General features: G+C 38.0%; 1 protein-coding gene across 3 annotated transcripts in view; it reads left to right on the top strand.

The window, feature by feature from the left end:
• LOC135247648 (uncharacterized) overlaps positions 1 to 23,617 on the top strand; it is a 50,549-nt gene extending 26,932 nt beyond the window's left edge. For 2 of the 3 annotated variants that reach the window (XM_064321359.1, XM_064321357.1), the window contains 8 exons: positions 10,805 to 10,970; positions 12,374 to 12,476; positions 13,872 to 13,904; positions 14,364 to 14,396; positions 17,238 to 17,377; positions 19,706 to 19,844; positions 20,267 to 20,337; positions 21,030 to 23,617. In XM_064321359.1, coding sequence (XP_064177429.1) covers positions 10,805 to 10,970; positions 12,374 to 12,476; positions 13,872 to 13,904; positions 14,364 to 14,396; positions 17,238 to 17,377; positions 19,706 to 19,844; positions 20,267 to 20,337; positions 21,030 to 21,260 — 916 coding nt within the window. In that variant the 3' untranslated portion in view covers positions 21,261 to 23,617. The remainder of the gene's footprint in view (positions 1 to 10,804; positions 10,971 to 12,373; positions 12,477 to 13,871; positions 13,905 to 14,363; positions 14,397 to 17,237; positions 17,378 to 19,705; positions 19,845 to 20,266; positions 20,338 to 21,029) is intronic. The other variant, XM_064321358.1, reaches the window with a different exon arrangement.
• The last annotated feature ends 1,732 nt before the right edge of the window (positions 23,618 to 25,349 follow it).

Below are 25,349 nucleotides of genomic sequence, written 5' to 3'. Positions count from 1 at the left end.
TGAATGCGATGATGAGAAAAGATTTGGTTACGCTGACCTATAAAGCGCTAAACGCTAAAAGCAAAAATAGACATGTTATACATCGTTAGAAAGCTTATACTCTCACCTACTGAGTAAATGAATTGTCAATCAAGCCAGACCGTACTAAAAAGGGCGACAACGCCGTAATCAACACGTGTGGTATTACGCACAGCTATTTTGGAAGGCACCCAGGCGTCACAAATGCGCTTATATTTCACAAACGGATTGTCCAAGACAATATGTGACCACTCAGTCTCAAAAGCGACATGTCTACGCATAAAACCAATGGTAAGGTTGTATGTTTACTCAATATTTAGTCACAGATATTGACTGTAGAATGAACAAGTATCTATGGGCGTTAGCTAACGATATTAACGCTGTGTTCACATCACAACACTGTAAAGTTTGCTATCATGTATTAGGCTATAACAAAACTAGTATTGGTTGTCTAATACCTGCAGGAGTATTTTGTAACAAATGCAGCAGTGAAGTCCCGTCTCTTCACCTGCACAAAACGCACCCAGGCACGAAAGCTAGTGTACTCGATGTCCTGACAGGCTGGAGTTTGTGCAAATTGCACAAACACAATAATTTACCATGATGATACATGGTGAAATGCAATATAAAACTACTGAAGAAAAACCAACTCACTATATCACGACCGCTAAGACTCACTACTACTGCACATTGGGCTAATTATGACGCAATGTTGAGAAAAAAAAGCGTTTTTAGGAGCTTTGCTCAAAACGGCCACTAGTTCCTCTGAATTTGTGCCCTTATGTCTTGTAAAAATTATTCAAGCCTGCATTAACTTTTCAAATGGTCATTTACAGACAAGGTTAAGTATACATTTCATAAAAAAAATTTAACCTGCAAGATGGTCTTTAATGTGACGAGAACTGCTATATCAATTTAAGGCATAACACGCGCCCACGCCCACCAGCACCCCCCCCACCGGACAGCATCCAACAGCACCCCGTCCCCCCATCGAGCGCACTGGGTGACACCAATCCTAGTGACGAAACTGCGCCCAAGTTGCCCACCGATTATTTCTACCAGCCCACCCTAATACAGCAGGCTAAAACCGGCCCTGCTTCATACGCACATTCATGACCCCCCCTACATGCGTGCATGATATCATCAGAGTGCAGTCTGTCACACAGCAATGCTCCTGGAGCAGTTATGGGGTTCAGTACCTTGCTTAAGTTAACTTTGGCATTGTTGGTGGTTAATAACATCATCGTATTGCTACTCCACAACTGGAATACACCCTCCTGGTCATGCCAAGGATCGAACCACCAGCCTTCCAGTTGTGAGTCGGTCTCTTAAGCCACTTGCCGCCCTCCCATGTATTTCCATCTCTGTCTGTAGCCCTCTCTGATTTCCTCCTGTCTGATTAAATTTAGAAAAAAACAGGGTGGACTCTCCATTACAAAATTTGCCTCACAGTTTACTAGTCTGTTTAAACCCTGTTATATAACAAGCACATTAGCCACATATTGTCTGTGAGTAATGGTATGAAAACAGGGTTGTTTTTAGGTCTGTCCTTAAATAATTCTTTTTTTTTTTGCTTTTATTTTTATTTTGCAAGCATATGTATACATAAACTCACATGATAAATTTTGGTGACATAGCAACAGACTTCACACAGTTTGATAGTTCATGTCTTAGGAGTTGTTAAAGAAAGAACAGAATACGCAGAATATGAATAAATATTACGATTAGAAAATGTGGAGAAAAATCCCTTCTTAGGTTCGGTGGGTGAGTCGGTGATGCAAGAATAAAGACTAGAAATTATGATTTCTTCTAATAACCTTTTTATTCTCTTCAATCAATAATCCTTTTCATGTACGTAGGCCTACGGGAGGTCTCCAGTACCACAAAGACACATAGAGAGCTTCTTTGCATTATGTTTTACATCCTTTTTATACAACCAGATCTCCTCCTACCCTAATGCATCTTCCCTTTAAAATAACCAATCCCAGCCTAGGTCAAACTTATGTTTCATCAGTTAGTTTAACAATAACTATTATATAATCTTCCATTTTAATCAATAACAGATTTCACTACACACACTTACAGAGGAATGTATATGCATGACTTGAATAACAAGTATTTGTCCTCATGGTTAACAATTGTTCAATCTTCCAGTTCCAAAGTAGATGCACTTTACATGCATTCACTGCATGTGGTAATCCAACTGAAATATTGACTCATATACACACCACCATGTTCTAACAAACTATGTTTATATCATTACCGTTGCCGTGATTACTTTGATTTTCATTCATTCATTTTAATAGAATATAATCTATACATTTACTAGATATAGCAAATCAGTTCTTTCTAGGTCAGTATCCTTTCTCTTCTCTTTCAACTCAAAGGTCTTCTGCACAAGACTGTTTCCCAACAGAAGTTACTTACAAAATTCCACTAAGTAAATGTTTACAATTTTCCCTCCTGCAACTGGGGTTCAAAGATTCTCTAGGTAGTATGCATCAGTGTACAAGGAGACCACTGTCTTTCCTTAGTTACAAATTCTTAGACATAACACAGAATATCTATTGTTCTTCAGTGATCATCCCATAATCACATACATTTAAATATATTCTTGATCAGTACAATCTTTAATAAGAAGAAATGTAAAAACATTAAAAGAATGAAGAAAAAACATACTTCCACAAAAATTAATGAATAAATACTGAAACACTTAATATTTTACAGTGCATACAAAATTAAACCACTTGACAGGAGTGATTTATAGCATCTAAATTTTGAAGTTCTTGTGATTCTACCTACATTAAAGCTGCAGTACCTGACTGTGGATGTTATTAACACTACTTGCTACAGTAATACAAGTGTTTTGATATTAGTTATTATATAATGTCAATATGGTGAAAATATGCTTTCAGGTCCAGTGCACTTTCTTAATGAGGTATTTTTTTGTTAAAGGGCAGCTTCCCCTAAACATCTCAATTTTAAAGTTGTATTCATATTTTATATTTTATCTATGATCTAAGAATGTCCAGTAAAACTGAGTCTGGAAAAGTCCAAAATGTTTGAGATGTGTTGCTTGAGAAAACAGCATGTCAATTTCCCATTCCAGTTGGTGTACAGCCTAGGTGACAGAATTGCATCAGTAAAATGATCACTTCTGTGAGGTACAGAGGTTTATCATTGTCTATAGATAGAGGTTTATTGTCATTGTTCAAGACAAGAAAATTAGTGCACAGCACATATAGCAAGAGAGGAGAACTGCGGCAATGCGTCTATCATGAATCATTGTTTTGTTTTAGTATTATGTAGCATTCTACATCATTATAAAACATTAGCAATTGTATGCAAAATGTAATAAATAAAATGTAACTGTACAAATTCTGTACCTGTAACACTTTGGGCCATAGTATGTCTCTACTCTATGATAGACATGTATGCATTATACTATGGGCATAATGGACAGTCCAACTTGAGTGTGTTGAGTCTGAATGTCAATGTATCATTACAAAGCTGAAAATGGGTGAAATATTCCTTTGAAGTAGCTGTGTTATGCTACTAAAATGACCAGTAGATAGGTAAACAATCCTTGTTCTACCATGGTTCTGTGTGTTCTATTTACCTTATAGCCTAAATTTTATCCACACTTGCATAACACACAGCACAGGTGGTCTTTATAGTGCATGCTAAATATTTTTTGTAACTTTCTGGTTAACTTGGGTACAACGATCTATTATGAAAGCATTTGTCTTTGTTAATGCAGTCTCTATCTGCTTCTATGCTGATTTCCCTGTTGTCTTCATCAAATTCTATTCTCTACTGTATAGCTAGACTTTCTGCTCATAGAACACACAAGTCAACAATGTACACTGATGCTGACTTCTGAAATGGTAGTTGTGCCAAAAACACAACATCATAAGAGTGTGCTGAGTAACTACTGAGTATCTACTGAGTCCAAAATGAGAGCTGTATGGGGTTTTTGATGCCTGTTTTTTCAGTTCTCTCATTACATTAGTGCACATGCCTAACCTGTCCCAGATCTCTTTCCAATTCCACTATGTAAATACATGATGTGGAAGTGCAATTTTCTCTTGCTACAGTCATAGCTATCATTTTAGTAATGATATTATAATGGGTAGACCCTGGGATATGAAAGCAAAATGAGTGGGGCAATGCCCAAGATTGCTAAAAACTGAGAGGCCACACTGACAGAAAAGCCCTGCCTTGAACACAGTTGGATGCATCATTTGCACCAACCTTTTTACATTGTATGTTGTGCTCATTGGGTACTAAACAAATTCCATCCAGGGCAATAAATTTCATTCATTCACTCATTAGCTAGTTATTATCATTGTAAAGTGTGTGAATGAAACGATAGCTTGGTAGCTATCTAGTTCAAAATCGAAATTAAAATGATGCTGTATATTATAGCTAACTTGCTGTACGAGATTTTTTTTAAATTCTAAAATCACGCTGACATAAAACATTTACTGGAAAAGAATATGTTTGAGGGTTTCCCCCAGAAAAGTTGTTAGGCCCGGTGGCAAGTATCTTTTGACGGGGGCCAGTGGCTTGGTGTGGGCCGGCAGCCAAGTGTCTTTTTTGACGGGGGCCTGGCACGGGCCAGCGACAGACTGATGGCAGCATTAAGGCTGTCCGGACTATGAACACACTGGGGATTCACTCTTGTTTATATGTGCAATTTTAATACACTTTTTTAAAGAAAGGACAACAGTTTGTTATTTTGTTATCTTTTTAACTGCATATTTTTTTTAGTTAAGTAAGACTGTTTATTGTAGATGGTATATTTATGTATATGTGCACTGTTGGGCTTGGAGAAACCGCATTTCGTTCTAATGTATGAGAGTACTGAGGAATGACAAATAAAGAAATCTTGAATCTTGAAGGTAGGGCCCTATAGTTTCTGTGATAACAGAATCATGGATGGAATCGCGGAATTGATAATTTCTAAAAGCTATAACACAGATTCCATAGGGCCCTACATTAAGTCAGTGCTAAAAGCTGACTGGATATTTGAAAATATGACTACATAATGTGAATGTTGTTATAAATAAGTCATTTATTCAACACACATTTAAAAAAATCAACAACTATTTACAGCATAGCAGAGTCTTACAAAGAATCTGACAACAATGCACTGTCTTAGAATGCTGTGTTTTCAACAATAACAAAAGAAATTAAATAATAATAAATTAAAATAAATAATATCAAAGTTTTTGCACTCTACAAGAAACTTGAAAAAAGTCCTGATTGGCTACTGATTCTTACAGCCTTGAAATGCTGGGCACATTTCAACAACAACAAAAGAAATTAAATTAAATTAATAAATAATATCAAAGTATTTGCACTCTACAAAAAACTTGTATTCAAGTCCTGATTGGCTACTGAATCTTACAACAAGCCTTGGAATGCTGGGCACATTTAAACATTTAAAAAACTGTCTAAGGTTTTTTGGCTTTTACAGTACTTTTCCTCCTTGACATTATCCCTAAATGTCACAAAGGAAGTATCTGTGTTACTGACTGTTTGGCTAGCTAGCTAAGTTAGCTAAATGACCACGTTGTCATAAAATTTTTCCCGACCGTGAAAACTGCCTCACTTGTTTACATTTTGGACAACATTAACTAACTATACAGCAAGCAGAGGGCAAAACATGAGTCAAGGTCAAAAACGAGCATACGGTCAAACACGAAATCCAATCAGCAAACAAAGCAGAATGTCTAGTCTAGAGTTTAGTAACTGTCTGAAAAAAAATACCGTTAACCCACGTATCAGTTACCCTCCAGTCTGTGATATTGCTTAGCTAGCTGGCTACAACTAACCAACTGGCAATTCTGCAACAATACAGTAATTGTGTGGGCACGCTCATTATCTATCATCAGGACCGTATGCTAACAACTAATATAAGATAGTTAAGGCTGTTTTATACTTCTGTGTAGTCTGCATATTTCCCATAATTTATTTCAATAGACGTGCTTTATTTTGCATTATTGTATTAGTGCTCCAGTACAATCAATTAACTGGGATGTTGATAAACCTGATAACTGTCCGTTTTAGGTACTGCCTGAAATGAATTAACTTAGCAAACAATGTAAAGCAGCAGAAACTTTGTCATAGTACAGTAGCTCTCACAAGTCTCTCTCAAGGCATCTGTCCAGTTCGCAACCGGTTCTCCTCACACCACGACTTCATCTATTGGCATTCCCTGTTGTATTTGTCATCCTGTTCCCGGTCCCCTGGGTGCCTTGCAGGCTCAAAATTATACAGATGTGGTCCATCACAAGTATTGGCAAGAGGATTTTGTACCTCATCAAGAGATTGTGATTCATATTTCTGTTAATATTGCTTACTTTGCCAATGATCTTAGCTGTCGCTCTGTTCCGACTCCCCTATGTGACGTCACGTTAGATTATCCTGGATTTGAGGTGGGCATAGCCGATCACGTTACAAAAGTAAGCACAGATGTAGATCTAAGCATATTTTTTAAACTTTTTTCATTTTTAAAATCCCATTGCTACATAATTTCTCCACATATTAAATCATGGTTATGCCAACCTGCAAGTTGCCCTTTAACTTGAATAAAACGCTTGGAGTAGCCTTCCACAAGCTTCTCACAATACTTTGCTGGAATTTTTGCCCATTCTTCCTGACACAACTGGTGTAACTCAGTGAGGTTTGTGGGCCTCCTTGCTCGGTCATGCTTTTTAAGTTCAGTCCACAGATTTTCTGTGGGATTCAAGTCAGGGCTTTGTGATGGCTAATACTTTCACTTTGTTGTCTTTAAGCCATTTTATTACAACTTCGTAGGTATGCTTAGGATCAATGTCCTGCTGGAAGACCATGTTCCGACCAACAGAACTTTCTAGCTGATGTCTTGTGGTGTTAGTTCAGTATTTCTAGATAATCCTCCTTCCGGAAGATGTCATATATTTTCTGAAGTGCACCAGTCCAGCAAAACATCCCCACAACATGATGCAGCCCACCCCCATGCTTCACAGTTGGGATGGTGTTCTTTGAATTAAAAGCTTCACCCTTTTTCCTCCATAAATAGCCCTAATCATTATGGTCAAACAGTTAAATTTTTGTTTCATCTGACCAGAGGACACTCCTCCAAAAGGCTAGGTCTTCGTCCTGGTAATCACCTGCAAACTTCATTCTGGCTTTTTTATGCCGGTCTTGGAGTAGGGGCTTCCTCCTTGTACGACAGCCTTTCAGGCCATGGCGATGTAGGATTCTATTAATGGTGGATGTAGATACTTTGGTACCTGACTCCTCCAACTCCTTCACCAGTTCCTTTGTTGTTGTCTTGGGGTTCAGTTGAACCTTTTGGACCAAAGTTCGTTCAGCCCTGGGAGTTAATTTGTGCCTCCTTCCCGAACGATGCAGTGTCTATGTGGTCCCAAGATTTTTATATTTGCATACGATTGTTTGTACAGATACTCGTGATACCTTCAGTTGTTTGGAAATTGCTCCTGAGGAGGAACCGGACTTGTGGAGGTCCACAATTGAGGTCTTTGCTGATTTGCTTGGATTTTCTCATGGTATCGAGGGCAGATAGGCAGTGGCTCTAAAGGTAGGTCCTTAAGTACAGCCACAGGTGCCAATTTACTCCCAGTTAACTCCTAATTATGACAATTGGCCAGTCAGAAGCTTCTAAGAAGTCATTACATCAATTTCCTGAATATTACAGAGACAGTCAAATTGGTGTATGTACACGTTTGACCCACTGGAATTCTGATACAGTGAATTAAAGCTGAAATAAATCTGTCTCCAATCGATTGTTTTAAAATTACCTTGGATGTGAACAAAGTAGATGCCCTAATTGACTTGCCAAAATAAATGTATGGTAACATGAAATGTGCAGAGTTATGAAAAACTGAGTTTGAATATCTTTAGCCTAGGTGTATGTAAACCTTTGGCCTCATCTGTATTAAGCATCAGCGACAGTTTGAGAAACCAATTGCTTTGCAATATCAAATTATATCAGTGTAAACATTTCCATCAGTTCCTATATGCAGATTGACTGGGTGGAGTTCAATGTATTACCGGGCTCTTACAGTAGCTGTTGGGATTTTATGCCTAATTTGAAACAAGTGTTATTACCGTTATTGACATTACTTTGAATAGATATTTGGTGGATGTGTAGTGGACACATTTCTCTGTGATAATTAATGTTTTTTTCATCTATTTCTAGCGACTTTACTATCACTTTTAGGAATAAGGGACTGTAGGGATTCCCGATGAGCTAGTATTCCCCTTTTGATGAATACTAGCTCATCTCATCAAATGCTTTTGCATGTAGATAGAATACACAAATCATTGATATGCCATTTGTCATGTCTTCTATCTGTCTAAACATGTAACATTTTATATGCTGCTGAATTGTCACTTCAGAAATACTGTTTCAGACATGAGAAGTGTTTAACCCCTTAGTGCACATGCCAGATCTGGCCAATCCATGTCCTTATAGGGGGTACCCTATTTAAAACTTTATAACTACAGATGTGAACACCACAGAGACTTGAATGAAGCAAAACATTCGTACCATTTACAATACTAAATTAGATTAGCTTATATTCATAATTTTGGAAGAAATAAAGTGCCACAAATGCAATTGTCTATGCAAAAAAACTAAAATGAATTTGCTCTTTTTTAGTTTTTTTTTTGCGAAGAAATACTGAGAGATTGCATATATACAGCAGGTTAAACTGTACATGTCCTGGATCAAAAACTTCTTGACCACAAGTTCATAAAATCTAAGGGTGGATATGTAGAACTACTAAAGATCTATGAAGCAAAAACTAAGCAGTGTGCCCAGCGTCTCCAAATCTATTCAAAATGTCTAAATTATGCATTGCTGTAAATCACGACATATTCACATATTTCATTAAAAATCTACTGTTTTGACTCAAGAAACCTACTGTTGAATCATTTTCAAGTGGGGATTACAAGCTTTCCATCTGTATAGTGGTCTAAAATATCTAGGGGTCCAGAAACATAACCAAAATCTCTCCGAAAATGAATTAAATGCTTTTTGTCCATTATAAAGCATATAAATGACCCCCTTATTAAGGTTTAAGATGAAACATTGATATCAGATTAAACAATAATGCAAAAACATTGTCACAATGCGGTACAGTACCTAAATGTGTAATAATTAACTCTTGTATGTATTTCTGTACTCTGTACTCTCGTATGTTTTCTTGTATGGGATGGGACAACATGAAAACAATTTTCAACCATCCATGACGTTTTGGCAATATTCCAACTCTCACGTCATCACTGTTGCATGTTTCACAAAAACAAATAAACTACCAACAAACGCTTACATTACAGTGTGAAATATCCCCATGATAAAATACCACTCACCTATTTAAAGACACTGAATTTCAAAAATAACAAATATAACGAAATATTTTTAGCAGTAATGCTTACATAGCGATGATGAAATCTTATCTGTGTTCAGTAGATAGAAACAGAGACAGTGAATCAATGATACAGTTCTCTCTGCTTCTGTCTTACTCCAGAAAACAATGTCAGCTAGGTCTATCAGCAAACATATGGCTTAGCTATGCTCAGAAGTCCTCAATAATAATAGTATTTTCCATGAAATTACAAAAAAATTGTTGATAACGTTGCGTCAGGTGCAGTGTCTTTTACTGATACCACAGAGTGAAGTACGCTGACCTATAAAACGCTGTTCCAAAAAAAAAAAATGCAAAAACGCCCAGAACGCTTATACTGTCACCTACTGAATAAATTAATTGTCAATCATGCCGGACTGTATTAAAAAGGCCGACAACGCCGTAAACAACGTGTGGTATTACGCACAGCTATTTTGGAAGGTACCCAGGCAACGTAAATGCACGTATATTTCACAAGCGGATTGTCCAAGACAAATATATGACCACTCAGTCTCAAAAGGGACATCTTTATGCATAAAACCAATGGTAAGGGTGTATATTTATTCAATATTTAGTCCCAGATATTGACTGTAGAATGACATGGTATAACTTATCTTGTTTATTTAGTTATTCATTGAGTAGCATTTTCAATGCTGTATTGGCATATCTTAGGGCTATTGTTGGGTTTATCTTGTTGCCATGACGAAATATGATTTTTGAGTGGTGAAATAATATTTTTATGAATGCTCAGATAGACAATATTGTCCATTATGTCATGGGTGGGGGGTGTAGTTGCAGATGAGACTGCAGGGAGACGGTGCTTTTTGAATGAATGACCAGAGCGACAATGGTTGTGCTGCGAAACTCCATATTAAGCATAGTTGTCTTGTATAGTCTACTAATGAAACTAAAACAAAGCGCTTCTGTTTTTAACTCATACTTTGGTTGCAGGAGTAATGAATGTCTAAGTTGAACAATCTAGGCACGCCGGCGTGCCGACCAGTACGGTGTGTGCATTAAGAGGTTAATGACATGGGAAGTTTTACAAAACAACAAATATGGGATATCAACAAATTACTAGCCCGGGACTTCACTTAAAAGTTAACAATTAGATAGTTGTTTAGTTTTTGGTGCATATTTTGGTGTTTATTTGAGATAATGCATAACTGGTGTGGATTCCTTTAACAGTCACTCTCAGCTTTAATTTGTCATTTTTGGGTTTTTCTGCCTACAGAGTTAATCCGGGATCAGCATACCCACTGCTGATCTGTACCCCCAGCATTTTGTGAAAGTTTTGTGGACAGTCCTTCAAAGCAGAATGCAGTGATGCAACTAAGTACATTTCTGCATATTTCTCATTCCAGTAAAATAGATGAGAGCCACTTCCTGTTCCAGGAAATGAAAGAGAACAAAAAAATCTTGGGGCTTGGTGTGGTATATGAAGTCATGAAAAACAAAAACCCGATGATATTGAAGCAGACAACCAAGGGAGAGGGGAGCGCAAAGATATTGGTCATCAATGTTGCCTCGGTAACACCCACAACAGATTTTAAATGCAGCCCAACTCATCTGCTCTAACTAATTTTCTTTTCTATCTTCCTCCTCAATCCCTTCACACACTGGTTGCTGCTTTCACTAACCCCCCCTTATAACAGCTATTCTATACCGTATATTACAACAATGGCTGGGATTCAGTCAACATTTGTACTTAACTGTAACTTCTGAAATAAATGTAGTGTGATTTTTTTCCCCATCAACATGCAGTTTGTTTGGGTGATTCTGGAATGCTAAACTGCTGTTACCAATGTCTTGATAAAACTTGGAATTTAAATAATGAGGAATTTAAGTTAAAGATATATGCGGACTGAATCAATGCTGATCTCATCTAATAACCACATTTTCGTTCTACCTATGCCTTTAGTGTTCAACCTAAAATTAACATACGTAGTCAACTAATGACTTAGTCAAGGTTCAATCTCGACCCTGCACCAATATGACCCATCCTATTCTTATATGTCCCACTTTTGCATATTGCATGGACAAAAACATTTTTGGCATTGTCATATACTATATTGATGCCCTCTGATACTTGTAGCCTTCATAGCATATTCCTATATTATGGGCCTTCTCAATTTCCTCTGATACTTTTATATCTATGGCCTTACTTGAGTTTAGGGCTTCAGTTACTGCACTTTAAAAATGTAATGTGCAAAATAATGTTTCCTTTATATTATATTATATTATATTATATTATATTATATTATATTATATTATATATAACAGCGGTAACCAACCCAACACTGTTCCTACAGATCTACTGCCCTGTAGGTTTTCACTCTGCCCTTAACAAAGCACACCTCATTCAACAGATAGAGATCTTGTTGAACTGCTAATTAGTAGAGTGAATTGTGCCATATTAGGGTTGGAATTAATGGTTACCAATGGTTATATATTATATTACTCTTTTCCTAATCCACAAGAGTATATACAGCCAAATGTCTCATGGCAATGATGTATGTTATAGCCACTGTATTTTTTGATATTTACAGCTCTCTGATGAAGGCAGTCCAGAGTATTACCTATTGAACATTTATGCTCCTATTTCTTTTATCTGCCCTTACTGAGTATGCTTGACACTGGCTTCATGCTTCTTTGAACTTACTATAAGGCTCGCTGCACATTCAACTTGTATGTAGCTACATTGTAATACCTTTTGTAAGAGATAATCCTCCATCAATAATATTAATTAAATGCATTGTCTGATGAGAAACAATGTTTAAAACAGTTTGCTAGTAATAATGAACTTCATAGCTTGACGTGGGTTAGTAGCGCTTATATGCTTTAACGGATGGTAACTTGTAGCATTATCAAGATTGTAGCCTTAAGTTGAGTAATTAAATGGAGATCATTGGCTCAGGCTTGTTTTCATGCAGATGGAAGCTGGTGGAAAAGTAGACTGTAAGCAGCAACTGAAACTGGATGCTGGCTGCGTTCTGGGATTCAAAGTACACCCCCTCTATTTGAAGACGACAAAGGGTGAGTGCCAGCCATTTTAGATGATAGTTAAAACCTTCATCGCTCTCTTCAGGTGTGCTGAACTCCTATGGGGCGGTAATGCAGCCTGTGTTTCAGGCCTCTTTAAATCACACTCATCATCAGAACTGTGGAGAGATGTTTAATTATTCAAATCAAGAATACGTGAATCTTTGGATAAGTGAATGAAGAGAGCAAAAGCCTGCAAATGCTGTAGCCCTGCATCGACACAGTTGATTAGCCTTACCACTTGTATGGAATTGTATCCATAAACCTCACTGTTAAGGCTATTTGTTGCCTTCATAACAGAGAGGAAAATAGTCATCTGATGTAACATAAATATATTGGATTAGCTGCCTGAAATATTAGTTGCCAGAATTTCTGTCTTGTATATGCAGAATGCCATTGCATTTTATCCCGAGTGTCAAGTGAGCTGATGGTCCTGACCTTTTATGGAGGGCAAGACTGTATAAACTCCTCAGCATATCTGAAACAATCTGAAATCCAAGGGCGTTGACGTCAGCGGGTGATTGTTCAGCCAGTTTGTATGCATAAGATTGCCTCTCAAACAAATGGAACTGTACCACTTAGACTTGAAAACTGCTGTTTGAAATGTAAGGGATTTGACAGAAACTTTCAGGGTAATCTTTTGGATAACTAAGTGAAGAGTCTGGTCTAACATCTGCAAAGCCAAACTAGGCAGAAGATTAAGCTAGTACACAGCGAGTATTAGGACAAATACAATTTACCAAGAAGTGCAGGGATGGGGCAACACTTATGAAGCAACACTTATGAAGCTGTAAAAGCTCCCCTTGAAATGTTTTTGCAAAACCTAAGACAGCGTTTCCCAACCCTTTTCCTTCCTCGGCATACCTTCCAAATTTACAGAATCTCATGGTGCACTATTCTCAAAAGTGAGCAACGTATTGACCATGATGTGATGTGTCAACAGTAGGCCTAAATGTTATTTTGGGGTTTTAATTAAGCAGTATGCATTGTACATAGCATTTATTTTGGCTTTTGTGACTGAAATTTGTTCACTTTAGTTTTTAAAATTCAGTTGACCTTTACATTTTTTTAAAGGATTTTTCACACGGCACACCTAACCTCGCCTGAGGGCACACCAGGGTGCTATGGCACACTGGTTGGGAAACGCTGACCTAAGACATGCTCATGAGAAATGCCAAATTCACATGTGTAAATCAGCTGCTTTGTAGGACTGCTCTCCCTGGATAAATGGCACTCTTCAAAGTGGAGCACACTGTGATAGAAGTAGTAGCATTATACCTGCATGGTTTCTGAAAGGGCGCTGCTGGAATATTGGATATCTTGAGGTGTGACCTTACCTGTCACTGGAGTTGCTCCTAATTGAGAAACTTCTCTTTTTCTCTGTTTCAGAGCGCACTGCAAAACAGTTCATGTTTTCAGATGGTATTGTACTGACCTTTTGATTTACTAATCTCTAACTTTGCAATCACTGCCAAGCACCCAAAGGGACAGAGATTGACAGAGAGCTAAAACCTAACTTAAAGATGAGGGTTAAAATGACGGAATATCAAACAAAATGTTGCAGAAATGCAAGATGTATGTGTAAGGTACTGTTTAGCACTCATGATTTTAATATGTTTTTAATAAGCCAATGAACACTGTGGGTTTGTGTCAAACAGCTGTTGCTTAAAAGGTGTTTAGGCAGGCAGATGGGCTGGGCAGTCATATTACATTTTAGTTGTTACAGGCATATTACCACAGAGCATTATTTATATCAACATAGAGCTGTGATTCAGAATGCCATAATGTGAGGTGTAAACAGCATTAGCAATGTAAGCATTACTGTGCAGTAGGTGCTACAGAGAACAGTGACAGTTTGTCCTTTTTTCACTGTTCTCAAAGGTATGCCAGAGTTAGAAGAATCGGTGGCTGACGGTGAGTACTTGTTGCATTCATTGCATTACTAATTCATTTAGCAGTCACTCATACTCAGACCGACTTGCAATGCAGGAGAACATTCGTATAGTTCATTCACCTGATTTGTGCGAGCCACAGTGCCAGATCAGTGAGTTTAACGCCAGAAAAGCACTAATGCAAATTAGCTATGCTCAGCAAGAACCAAACTAAAAATCCTGAATACATACAGATTACATTAATGTCAATCCATTAGAGGAACAATCTTAAAGTTTAAAAATGTAAAAAATATAAAAATACCAGAGCCTGAACTAGGCAAGAAGTAGGAGTGTTTGGGGGTGGTGTTTGGGGGGAAGTAATATGCTGTCAGAAGAAGTGGACATTTTACAAAATGTTGTTTTCAATAAGTACTTGTTTTAATTAAAACTATGCAAGTCAGCAAATCTCAGCAAGTGAGGCGGAAGATGCCATTTAGCAAAAGATACCTCTGCCTATATGGCATAGTAACAGATGCTGTCCACCAGTTTAGACCAGTGACAAATCATGTCAATCTATCAATCATTGTTTTGTCCCATTGGCTGTCTTGCCAGGATACCATCTAGGTAGATTTACAAAGTCTAAGCCAAAATGAATGACTGATATAGCATACATAAATATAGTATACAGCTGCCCAGACTGTGACTGTGCATTGAAAGGTCCCATGTTCAGTATTTTAATACTAAGGGTGCAAGGTTTTGACACTGACTGCAGCTTGCAGGGTTCATACACTTTTTCACCAATGATTTTCAATGACTTTTCCATGACTTCTCCACAACCCTTTAACTGAATTTCCATGACCAAAACAAATGACTTTATCTCATCGGGACGATTTAAAATTATTTATTGTAACACTAAGTAAAATTAGGTCTGCATCTGAAACATATGGTGCCTCTCTAAAACAAATAAACACCAGACAGACACACACTTATGCTGGCCCCACACTAGAGGACAACTGGGCCGATTTTGTGCTCGATTCGCTCTTCCCGACAATCGCGGGGGCGTTCCCGATCCGAGGTTAATCTGAACCGATTATCTGAACAAATGATCCTGTGGTGTGAGGGGTTTACAGACATAATCTTAATATTACCGACTGGATCGGAGTCTCCCCGATCTCACACTACAGGATTTCATGTTTGATATTTATGATTTGAAATCCTGTAGTGTGAAAGGAACAGCGATGGAATATTGAGCAGAAACCCGCAACAGCCAATGAGAGCGAGCTGACCGGGAGGCGTCACCAACCAAATTTATTTCGGCTTGCCGAAACCGAAGAAGTTCTCTGCGGACGATATTGTTTTTTCACTCGATGCGGTTAGGCAACTGCACGTAGCAACAAAAGTATCAATATTATTGTATTATGTATATATGTAATTATTGTAACGTTGTGGTCTCCATGGAGACGGGGAATCAGCTTGCGGAAATAAAAAAAGTCCCTGGAATCGCCACTCTGAAATTGTTTAGTATAAACGCCGTGTGTGGTCCTGCGTCTTGACTGAATCGTCTGGTGTGTGCGTTCTTATGATTAAAATATGAAAAATCGGTTAAATCTGTCGTTATGTCTGTGGTCTCCCACGTTTTTAAAATCGGTTAAGATTTGAAAATCCTCTAGTGTGCACCAGGCTTTAGATACACTCTGTCATATTTTAATTAGAATAGTTTAACATTTTTGTCAATGTCTCAAACAGGGCTCGAAATTGCGACCATTTTGAAATATAATTGGGAGCATTTGTGCGAGTGCAAATAATTGTTCTGGTGCAACCTTTTTTTTTCTTTTTCCAGTCGAACGTCTCTTTCTCTGTACATTCGCTAGTTAGTACACTCAGTATGTGCCTTGTGAGCTGACGGTGACCCTTCTAACCAATCGTGAGCTTGACATTCTTACCTTTAATGCTGATTTTAAATTGGTTAATATTAGCCTTCAATCACTCCCTTTCGCTGCACTCCACTGTCACGCGACACAGAGAGCTAATGCGTTAACTAATGTTACCTGAAGACAAAAGTTTATGTTCAATTTATTAGCGTTATCGAAAGCTGAAAAGTTGAAGCGAACGATTACGGCATTTTTTTTGAAACGTTAACGTAGTGTTTTGTGTAGCGACCCGGTTGAAACAGCTAATATCTCTCCGATGCAGTTTACTGGTGGTTGATTTAATTAGCGGTATTAATGTGACGAGAAGCGCTTTGTCGTTTGAATGCATAACACGCAATTCCTTGAAGTCACACATTTTAGATGTGACAGTTTAACTGTTACTTGTAAACCATACTGTTATATTGTCGTTTTTTATCAATAAAAAATCTATTGCATATATGGTTGGTGCTCCTTATATTTTGGTGGGTGCTCCTAACTTTTTGAAGTTGGGAGCACCAGTGCTACCAAGTAAATAAGTTAATTTCGAGTCCTGATATATTATTGAAGCTGCACTTCCCTGGCATATTGTCGGCACACTAGGGCCTACGTTTACTAACTGCTACATTAGCAGAAGCGTGCCTGTTGGGCGTGCCTGTAAACAGACTGCCAGACCGAATTAACTTCTCACACCACCAAAATGCCGCAAAGGTTACGTGCCAATTTACGTTTTATTACTATACATACTATTTTTTATGATTGGATTAATTAGTAATTATATTTGATGCAACTTTAGCTATATTTCCATTACTTTTCCAAAACTTTTCAAAAAATATTATTTTCCATAACTTTTCCAGGGCCTGGAAATTGCATTTTAAATTTCAATGACTTTTCCAGGTTTTTCATGACCATACGAACCCTGAGGTTGTCATTTGCTGTCAGTTTAACGTTGGCTACTTTTTTCTTTGTACGCTTAGATTTTCCAAGGCTGAAGTGGCGTGTGGAAGCAGAGCTTCAAGATTTTGGAGACATGGATCAAAGTGCAAGGAAACTCATCTGGGTGTCCCTATATAAGACACTGAAGTCCCCTCAGGACCTGTATGAATTGGGTTGCATGGTATGTGCATTGGGTTCTTTCAACACATAAGCCGCGTTTCCACCAAAAGTACCCGGAACTTTTAGTCCCAGGAACTGCTTTTCAAGGAACTAAAAGGTTCCTTCAGCCCATTGTTGTCTGCGTTTCCACCGCGGTCTAAAGTCCCGCAAATTAGGCAAATTAGCCCACTGACGTATGAAAAAGCAACGTTATCGTAGGTCCATCTGTCCTATGATTTCTTCTGTAACCCCATACTAACACCGAAGTAGCCTACATTATTTTCTAATAACCGGGACAGCCCGGAGGGGTTTATTCTACTTATATACAACGGGTTACCAACAATGACTATATATGGTTACTTTTGTATTTATTGATTTTTATCGATTTAATCACCTGAAATTGAGATATTCTTCCGCGGCCGTTTGGGCATATTTTACCGTTGTCAAGCAAAACTGTCGTTGGTAGTTGGACTTGGACCGTTGTTATGCAACAAATAGGATATAACAGGCCAATAGTCAGATTGTAACTGTTTTATATATCCTCTCAAACACATTCATTATGTTTTTATGCGAACATTCACTTTCATGTCTTGACATCCGAGGCGAGAGAATGCATTCACATTCCACAAATAACTGGCAACAACAGCAGAAAACATGCACACGTCGTAAACAATTTGCTGTTGAATTCATTACATTCTCATCGTCAATTCCATATAGGCTAATCTCAAAATGACAAGAATAGAACGAAAACTTGGACTTGCGTGAAAATTTAAATTAGCAGTGGTACAGCCACCGTTTGCTTGCCTTCAAAGTTACTGCTAGCCGAGCAGCGAAGTATGCCCTGCAGATACGAACCATGCACCATAAATTAGTTTATAGTCTTCCTGGTCTTTTTGTGGAATTGAAGAATGGCAGAGTAAAATTACGGCAGTCTGAAAAAGCAAAAGGGACGATTACTAGAATTAACCTGTTATTTTACCCTGACAAAAAGTGCGGAAGGTGATTTCCAGTTTACTTTTACTGTGTCACCAATTAAACCGTTTGAATGTTTTGGTACGTAATATGCTGTCCCAGCACGAATGCTTAACATTTTATAAAACGAATACTAAAGCAAGAAAAGAACAGAAGAGCACACATGTTATAATTCCAAGACGTTGGCAGGCTATAACCAAAAGTAGGCTACTGCGCCGCATAACATACAAGTTTGATTTCAAGTTATTATGAAAATAAATCGGTTTTCAGCTGCAGATTTTTTAAAATGGCGGTTGAAATAAAACACTGCGAGTAGCCTAGTCGACCAATCAGAAATTTTCAGCGCTTGTGCCCCACCCCAAAAGTTCCGGTACTTTTGGAAAGTACTACCCCCCGAGCAGGGACTTTTTTGGGGGTAAAATAAAGTCCCCGGAACTTAATTTAGAGTTCCTGCGGTCGAAACGCACTGAGTTCCTCAAAAGGTTCCTAGTTCCGAGGTAAAGTTCCTGCAGTGGAAACGCGGCTGTAGACACCACCATGATAAGTATCATTTATATGGAGAACAAACCTTGGTATCTTTGAAAAATTATTATGTATAGTCTGTGTTTTTTTAAAGAGGTATATCTGCTGTGCTTTACCTGTCTTGTTATCTCCCTCTGTTAGAGAATACAAGCCATTAAAATGTTTGTCATTTAATCTGAATATCAACTTTTAAAGGAAATCGCAGAGTACACACATCCTTAAAACATTTTCAGAGTGATCATCAAACTGGGCATTTGTTTGAATTCTTATACAGTTAATTTAAAATGATTTTTAAGGCCCACTCAGTTATCAGTATTACTAACTGACAAAAACTACACACATTACAAATAAGTACCATGGTGGATCATGATAATTCTGATAATTAACATGCACAATAGTTTAGCATTTCCAAGGCATGATTTATTAGCAAAACATTAGAAAACTATTCCTTTCGATATCTTGACTGACAATTGAATGGCAAGTGAAAAAAATTAGCGAGTGCTGAGTTTGTTTCCATGGTGATGAGCTGCGCAAAGGCCACACAAACGTTCAGGAAAAAAATTGATATGATGCTTATTAAGAGTTATTACCAGGGAAGAAGTGGTAAGGCATGTATGCGTCTAGACTGAATTCTGATATTCTGCTGTTGGTCTCCGATGTTGCTGATATTGTTATAATTAGTTCTGAAGACGGTAGACTATTTTTTCTATGTTTATTTTAGGTAAAGCATTTACCTACTCCCTATAAAATGGTATGGAAAGCTCAGTCCAGTGCTTATCAGTGACTTATATGTGATGACAGATATGGTGAAAAAATGTCTTTTTTTCTGAGGATTACTCTGCATTTGTCTATTCAGCTGGAGGAAGGCATCTTCACAGGTAGCGTGTCCAGGAGTGTCCAGGATCTGCTTCAGCTGTTGGGACTGGATAGTGTTGAGTCCTCTGACGCACATGACCTTGTCAAACCCATTGGTTTCCTGGTCAGTGCTCTGTCCGGTGAGTCATTGGCTCTTTTTACCCTGTTTTTTCTGATTACCTCTTAAATATGGTGGCCATCTGTGAAATACACTCCTGCATGGAGGTCATTTTTACTGATTGTGCATGTGTGTGTGTGGGTGTGTGTGTGTGTGGTCCAGTTTATTTTATTTAAACCTTGGAGAAGCATTGAGGGAGAGCCTCTTATCTACAGTTCTGCTTCAACAAAAGAACAATGAGAAGACAAAGGCTAAACCAATAATCAAAGAACAAAATGGTATGGTAGTTTAAACATTAGGTTAAAATTAATTTACAACATTTGTTAAAAAGATTACAATTATAAATATATCAAATTCAATGTGTGTGTGTCTGTGTGTGTCTTTGTGTACTTGTGTGTGTGTCTGCGTACATGCATGTGATTTACTGGAGGCCTTGTCTTTTAGAGCTAAATGAAGAGGTGGTGACTCTTATTCTGGATCTGGATGATGAAGTCAGAGGTCAGGTGCTGGAACTGGTGAGCTGTTCACACTTATCAGTAATTATATTTAATTGTAGTATAATTATATAGTATAATATAATCAAAAATAAAGTGGAAATTGACTGTATGAAGTGGGTTTTACCAGTTGTGCGTGGACAGTACCCACAGCTCTTTTTAAAGATGCAGTATGTAAGTTTGTCATATTACATTTAAAACTTGTAAAATTATATGTGACCCGTTCTATCATAATCAGTCAGAAGTTAATTTCATATAAATCAAATTGTTTGTGAAAAATGTTAATTTTGGGTTGTCTTAGGGTTTCATCTTTTTAGCAGGACAATTTCTTGGCACTTATCTGTGTAGCCCTAGCCTCGCCGGCCCTGTTTGCTCTGACAGTGCTGTGAATGTGCAACAGGAGGCAGGGCAGACGGCTGTCCTGATTGGTTGTTAAGATTCAGGCGCAGTGAAATTTGGAGTGGCTGATTTCAGAGCCTGGACCAGTCAGAAAGACCAGATTTTTTTCTTAGGCCTTTTATTTATATCTGTCAGGGTGGGAAGGAAATTTAACCAAATATGAACAAAAGTGTTCTTACACAAAACTTACATACTGTACCTTTAAGTGTACAAACGAGTAAAGCTGGAAAATTTAGCATGTGGTAGATGGCAGTTGTTAAGCGGCTGCATAGTGGTAATGTGCTGCATTTCTACTTGATTACCTGTTTTTGCAGGTGGAGGGAGTGCTGGAGCAGGTGTGCAGCTTGGATGATGGTGTCCCTCAAAAGAGTGGACAGTTTTCCGAAAATACCATGAGGATGGCCACTCAGGTACTGGCATCCTGCGGGCTCAAATTGGCCAGGGATAGCCTAGACCCAAGCTTGGGTTTCCCAGGGCATCCTGATGTTACCCTCCTGGCCCTTTACATCTTATTGAAGGGACTGGACAAGCTGTTGGGGCCATGAACATTCTGTTCTGGACTATCCGTTATGAATGCTCAGGCTGATGATATTAAAATTAAAGAAACTGATGCGCATAATTTTTTAAAAATGCAGACATCCATCAAACACTTCTAAATGGGAAATAGAAACAGACTTTTCCGTCCAATTGTGAACAATCATACATTTTAGTTATTTGAACAAAAGTAACTCCCAAACCCCCAAATAGTTTTGTTTTCAGCAGGTTTCAGCAGTATTTTAGATTTACACAATATTGTTCAACATACATGTAGGTCTACTGCTTCCTACTTACAGTTTTCATGTATCTGAGCGACTGGTTGCAAAAATACTCTCTTGGTACACTGCACACTGATGCAGTCCATTTGTGCTTGAGTCAAATCCATACAGTGACAAAAACAGCAATACACAAAAAACATCAATCATAATCTGAAATATACAAGTGGGTATCGTGTATTGGTAAAAAAAAAATTTAAAAACAATGCAGAGAAGTCATTTGAGATGGAATTGATGCATTTTTGTGTGTGGTAATTTCTAGAAAAGGTTTTCTTGAAAGTTCTGTAGAAGTCCTAGAAACATGCATTATTAACCCTTGTATTCAGTTTACTTATAATCATTTATGAAACTTGCTTGCAAGCTAGCTTCCACATGCAAACACTGTTGAAAAGGTATGGACCCCAAGTTTACTACACATAACCATCTATAGATAGGGGTCTTTCAATCTGTGGCACATTGAAAAAAAACATTTATCAGTGTCAGTGGAATAGACCTGGAATTCAGCTCTGCCTTACTGGCAGAGCCTGTTTTTTTACAGTTCCAAACAATGTTTTGTGTTCCCACTACCTAAGTTGAAAAAAAAAGTTTGTTTTATGAAAGCTGAAATAAAATTTGTCTACTGTATTGCATGTACAGTTGTATGTAGTGTGGGTAGCGCTGCAACTTTGATAGTCGAATGTTTGATAGTAAAATCGACACTGTTTACAAACTAATGAGGAGAGAAAGGAGAAAAATAAGGTTTCTGGACAGATATAACATGCACTACATTTCCAAAAGTATGTGGACACCCTTTCTAATTAGTGGTTTCGGCTATTTCAGCCACACCCATTGAAAGCACACAGCCATGCATTCTCCATTGACCAACGTTAGCAGTAGAATGGGTTGTACTGAAGAGCTCAGTGACTTTCAATGTGGCACTGCCTATTTCCAACTAGCCAGTTTGTCAAATTTCTGCCATGCTAGAGCTGCCCCAGTCAACTGTGAGTGCTATTATTTTGAAGTGGAAATGTATAGGAGCAACAGCAGCTCAGCCACAAAGCGGCAGGCCACACAAGGTCACAGAACGGGACTGCCAAGTGCTAAAGTGTGCAGCACGTAAAAATCATCTGTCATCAGTTGCAACACTCACTACAGAGTTCCAAACTTTTTAAGAGAAAAAGCATAGGCAAAATGGAAATTGATGTTGATGTACATGAACAATTTATGTTTATTGTATTTTTTACTTCTGGGTTTTTAAATTGTATACAGTAAGCATCTTTCAAGAAAGCCAGACTGTTATGGCTGGCTCGACTGGCCGCAACAAACAAAGATGGATCAAAAACAAGACAGAAACTGATCTAAAAACAAACCCAGACATTTATTAATCTAAATTACAAACAAAAACCCACAAAGTTCACAAAACCAAAGCTCTCCCCACAAATCACAAGACCCAAAAGAAAATCTCCCCTGCCTCATACTACTGGGCTTATATTGGGCCACAGGCAGGTGGAAGCAATCAGGCAATTAAGTAATTAAGCAACTACCTCCACCTGCACTACCCAGGCAAGCAGAGGCAGGGGACGTAACACAGACATCCAAACATAGTCTCTATGGACTATGAACTTCTTAATATTTATCACTCCCTGACAGTATCCATGTATCATTTTTTGTGTCCTTTCCAAGTAAAGTATATAGCATTCATAAAAATATATCTTGTTCCTTGACAGTGTTCACGTAGTTTGAGTGTACTTTTTAATCTGTAGTATTTGATACCCAGACCTGCCAACCAAATATTTTGAGTACCACAATAGTCAGTGTAACGCTTAGTTCACATGCTTTCACACCGCTTCGCTTTGCACACGACAGTCTGCAAGAGACACAGACACACACACACACACACACACACAAGCACACACACATATGCCTTACTTATGTGCTGTACTGGGCTATATTATGATATACTTGCAAGTCAAAAGTTTGAGTACACCTGCTTAAAACCATTTTTTTCATGATTACTATTTCATTATATGATATGTGTGCTTATACAAACTGATAAGCATAAGTGAATTGCATTCAATTATTTAATAAAAATTGAAATAATTTATTTGGTATATTGTAACATATGTTTTCATTTTCAAGTATTTACAGAAACCTATGTTGTAATGTAACATAACAGAGTGTGCGCGATTCAAAGTTATAACAGGGAGTCTCCGCGGTGTTTGAGTTACTGCAGCTAAATTACTCCATCAGTTATTCACACCGTAGCCGTCTCGTAACGAGGCTAAATCGTATGCGAGCTACTACTACGGCTAACTATATACACAAATGTATCTCATTAGGATATACCCCTTGAAATGCATCATCACGTAAAGTTACCGAACATGTTTTAACGTTTTATATGTTAACATTACGGTCACATTTTTGTGCTTGATTATTACTCCCCACTTCCCATTTTACCTCAGCAATGCAGCGTTACGCCTCGGTGGATAATAAAGTACCGCTGCGTATCAGTGGATGTTGAGTGAGTGAGAGTCGGGGAGGGGTTACAGAACCACAAGCACAAGGTCGTAGCATCTGGTTCAATCCGAGGGATGTAGTTTAAATATGTAGGGATGTAGGCAGGTGTGGGCTCAAGGAATTGCGTGTTATGCATTCAAACGACAGTGATTCTCATCACATTTATACCGCTAATTAAGTCAACCGGCAGTAAACTGCTTTGGAAAAATTCAACTTGTCGCTACACAAAACAATGGACACAAGAATTATTGGCAGTCAGTTCGGTGTCACCCCCATCTGATGGTGTCACCGGGTGCAGTCCACACCCCCGGCACCCCCCTAGTGACACCTCTGGTTGCAACTATAAACTAACAGAATTTTCCAGGGGGGTGGGGGGAGACATCTTGATGAAAGAACAGATACAAAACAGATTTAGATACAAAAGCTACCCACCCCTCCCCACACAGAAAAGGGCGCCATGCCCAGAAACATTCGGAACACATTTTAGAATAACAAATACAGGTAAATGTGCACAAATTTGGGTAAATTGTGCCTTGGCGTAGTCATTTTATAATATTTTCAAATAAAAAATTCTGCACAGTATACCTTTAACACTTTGACGATGGGACTCACGTTCCTAGAATAGCAGCTGGCAGTCAAACGACTGCTGCTCTTATTTTAATGGGAAAGGAGAGGTAAATATATTATTGTGATGGGCTATACATAGGGACAGGCTATGCTTTTTGCTCGTAATATTTTGTTTGTATATTTCAATCAAATTTACATTTATAAATGGTTATTCATCTACCGGTTTAAAGGTTTGAGCAGTCTGACATCACCTCATGTTGAGATATTTGTCTGCATTAAGTAAAATATACAGTATACAGTATATACTGTATACAGTAAAATTGTTTTTAATTTAGAATTTATTCAAGATAATTGCCCACGAGTCATATCTCTCCTGTCAGCACAGAGCAATGAGATGATAAACATTGAGTGAGCTATAAAAAAAAAGAAAGAAAACCAGGAAAAATGGAAAAAAAACAGCCACTTGGTCGCGTACATTTCTAAGTACTCATCAGATTGGTCTGTGTGGCAGGCTATTTGCTTTATCAAAGCTTAGCTGTGTGTTAACAAAGAAAAATAGCTTTCATCGTTGATTTGGACGTTACCACAACTCCCTTCACAACTCTTTTTTCATGAATAAAGTCCCATGCTTTATAATCTGAGGATATGAATGGTCATGCGTATCCTTTGGAAATGTGTTTTCTTAATAATGTTAGTATGTTCAAAAAAATGCCTGTGTATGGACATTATAGGGCATTTTTATTTACTGTTATATTTATT

Source organism: Anguilla rostrata, chromosome 2 (assembly GCF_018555375.3).
Source record: "Anguilla rostrata isolate EN2019 chromosome 2, ASM1855537v3, whole genome shotgun sequence".
Taxonomy (NCBI): domain Eukaryota; kingdom Metazoa; phylum Chordata; class Actinopteri; order Anguilliformes; family Anguillidae; genus Anguilla; species Anguilla rostrata.
This window is presented reverse-complemented; position numbering and strand designations above follow the sequence as displayed.